Here is a 2638-nt window from a genome sequence, read left to right as displayed (position 1 = left end):
TTTGTGGTTGCATCGACAATAATTAGGAATGTTTTGTTTTTGTACGGACTAAGAAATCGCAATGGCACTCTCGTCCCATTGTCTTTGTGGCCATTTCCACGGAGTTAGTACTGACTTAGGAGGATTAGGTCTCGCATTTATGCATTCATTGCAGTTTCGGGCCATATCCTCAATTTCTTTATCTATACTAGGCCACCAGAAATACGAACGCGCAATGCTTTTCATACTCGACATGCCAATATGACAAGAATGCAGTTCAGTTAGAATTGACTTACGGAATTTGGTTGGTATGATTACTCTATAGCCCCAAAATAAACAATCTTGTTCAGCAGTAATTTCTATTTTGCGTGTATTATACGAGTTTAATTCGGAATTTATTGAAAAGTCATTACTCCATGAACCTGTTTTTGTAGCGTGTAATACTCTAGAGGTAATTGGATCTCTTTTCGTTTCAATTTTAATTTTGTGCCAATCTAGCGGAAATGGTGACTGTTCGTGAATAAAATTGATGTGAGCGTCATCATATTCATTAATATTATTGTTGCATTGGTTTGTTTTAATGCGTGATAAAAAGTCAGCAGTATTTCCTTCTGATTTAATATACTTAATTTCAAAATCGAATGAAGAAAGAACGTATGCCCAACGTTGTAAGCGATTTGCCGCATAAATTGGTATTCCTTTTTTTTTCTCCAAATATGTGGATTAACGGTTTGTGATCAGTAACTAATGTAAATTTTCTACCGTATAAATAATCGTAAAATTTTTGAACACCAAAAATTATGGCTAGACCTTCTTTTTCGATTTGTGGAAATTTGCATTCACTGTTTGACAATACTCGTGATGCATATGCAATTGGTCTTTCTGAGTGGTCAGGATAAGTGTGCGATATGATTGCACCTAGTGCGTATGACGAAGAATCGACCGTGAGTTTTATGGGAAGTTTTTGGTCATAATGTGCTAACACAGGACTTGAGATAAGCATTTTTTTTATGTTATTATATGCTTGATCACATTCTTGTGACCATAGCCATTTTTTTTTCTTGTCTTAGTAATGAGTATAACGGTTTAAGAATGTCTGCTGCTCTTGGAACAAATTTAATGTAATATGTTACTAAACCTAAAAATGATTTTAACATAGTTTTATTTTCTGGAACCAGGGCCGATTGTATTGCATTTATGTGTTTAGTTAAGGTGTGCAAGCCATGCTCATCGATTTTTATGACCTAAATATTCAATTGAATTTTTGAGAAAACTACATTTGTTTTGTTTAACCCTTAAACCAACTTCGGATAAAACGTTAAGTAATTTTTTTAATCTATTGTTGTGTTCTTCTACCGTTTTTCCCGCAACTATTATGTCATCTTGAAATATACCAATCCCTTCTAAGCCTGTGGTTGATATTTCCATGGCTTTTTGGAATTCCCCAGCTGAGCTTTTTATTCCGAACGGATTTCGAGTATAACTGAATAGGCCTTTGTGAGTATTTATTGTAGTGTATTTGCGATCACTCTCTTTAATTACCATTTGTTGATATGCATCTTTGAGATCTATTTTAGAAAAATATTTTGAGCCACTTATATTCGCATAAAGATGTTCTATTTTTGGTAAGGGATACTCAGTTCCTTCCAATACGGGGTTGATTGTAATTTTGAAATCACCACAAATTCTAACTGTACCGTCGGGCTTAAGAATTGGAACAATTGGAGTGGCCCATTCGCTATAGTTCACAGGAGTTAAAATATTATTATCTATTAAACGATCAATTTCCGACTCTACCTTAGATTTTAGTGCTAAGGGAATTGACCTTGGCTTGAAAAACTTGGGTATTGCCCCCTTTTTAATGTTTAGCGATATTTGGTATTTATTAAAGGTGCCGATTTCATTTTTGAATAAATGCTCGAAATTTTTTAATATATTCTCTATATTTTCGTTTACATTTATAGTGTTATAAATGGGAGAATAGTTTATTATTTTTAAATCATTTCTACCAATTAATGGCGGTCCTCCGTTTTTTATTACGTAAATGCACATTTTAAAAGACTTTTTCAAATATTTAGCATTTACTATTAATTTTCCTATTGGGCTTATATCATTTCCGACGTAATCGCGTAGTGAAATATCGTTTGGTAATAAAGTTAAATTATTAAAACTTGTATCATATAATTGTTTTGACATTACACTATGCACAGCCCCCGTATCTATTTCAAATTTTAAATCTTTATTTTCAATTAATAAATTGATTATGTACGGTTTTACTTTATTTTGAAAGTTATTTTCAATCATATTAAAAAAAGTGTCAGATAAATTGTACGCGATTGCGTCATCATGAATATTTTCATTCGTGTTATTACCAGAATTTTCGGATAAAAATTTATTGTGTGAGCGGTTATCATACTTTGGTTTATTGTTCTTACTTTTACACATAGGAGCCAAATGACCTTTGATATTGCAAATATTACAACTGTAGTCCTTGTATCGGCATTCTTTTTGTGTGTGGTTTGATCGACCGCATGTTCCACATTTTGATTTTTCCGTGATTGACTGCTTGGCTGATTTTGCTTGCTGACTTTGTTTTGATATTTGAAGTCAGCTTCTTCCTTTATCCATCCGGTTTTATTGTTGATTGTAGATTCTTTTG

General features: G+C 32.8%; 1 protein-coding gene across 1 annotated transcript; it reads right to left on the bottom strand.

Annotated features, from left to right (window-relative positions):
- Window positions 1–1206: 1206 nt before the first annotated feature.
- LOC103309422 (uncharacterized protein K02A2.6-like) lies at window positions 1207–2031 on the bottom strand. The gene is made up of 2 exons (XM_008184796.1): window positions 2020–2031; window positions 1207–1833 (listed from the first exon to the last, which is right to left on the bottom strand). The coding sequence occupies exons 1-2, from the start codon at window positions 2029–2031 to the stop codon at window positions 1207–1209; spliced, it is 639 nt and encodes a 212-aa protein (XP_008183018.1).
- Between the last annotated feature and the right edge of the window lie 607 nt (window positions 2032–2638).

Source organism: Acyrthosiphon pisum, chromosome A3 (assembly GCF_005508785.2).
Source record: "Acyrthosiphon pisum isolate AL4f chromosome A3, pea_aphid_22Mar2018_4r6ur, whole genome shotgun sequence".
Taxonomy (NCBI): Eukaryota; Metazoa; Arthropoda; class Insecta; order Hemiptera; family Aphididae; genus Acyrthosiphon; species Acyrthosiphon pisum.
Note: the sequence above shows the minus strand (reverse complement) of the source record. Positions and strands in the feature narration are given on the sequence as shown.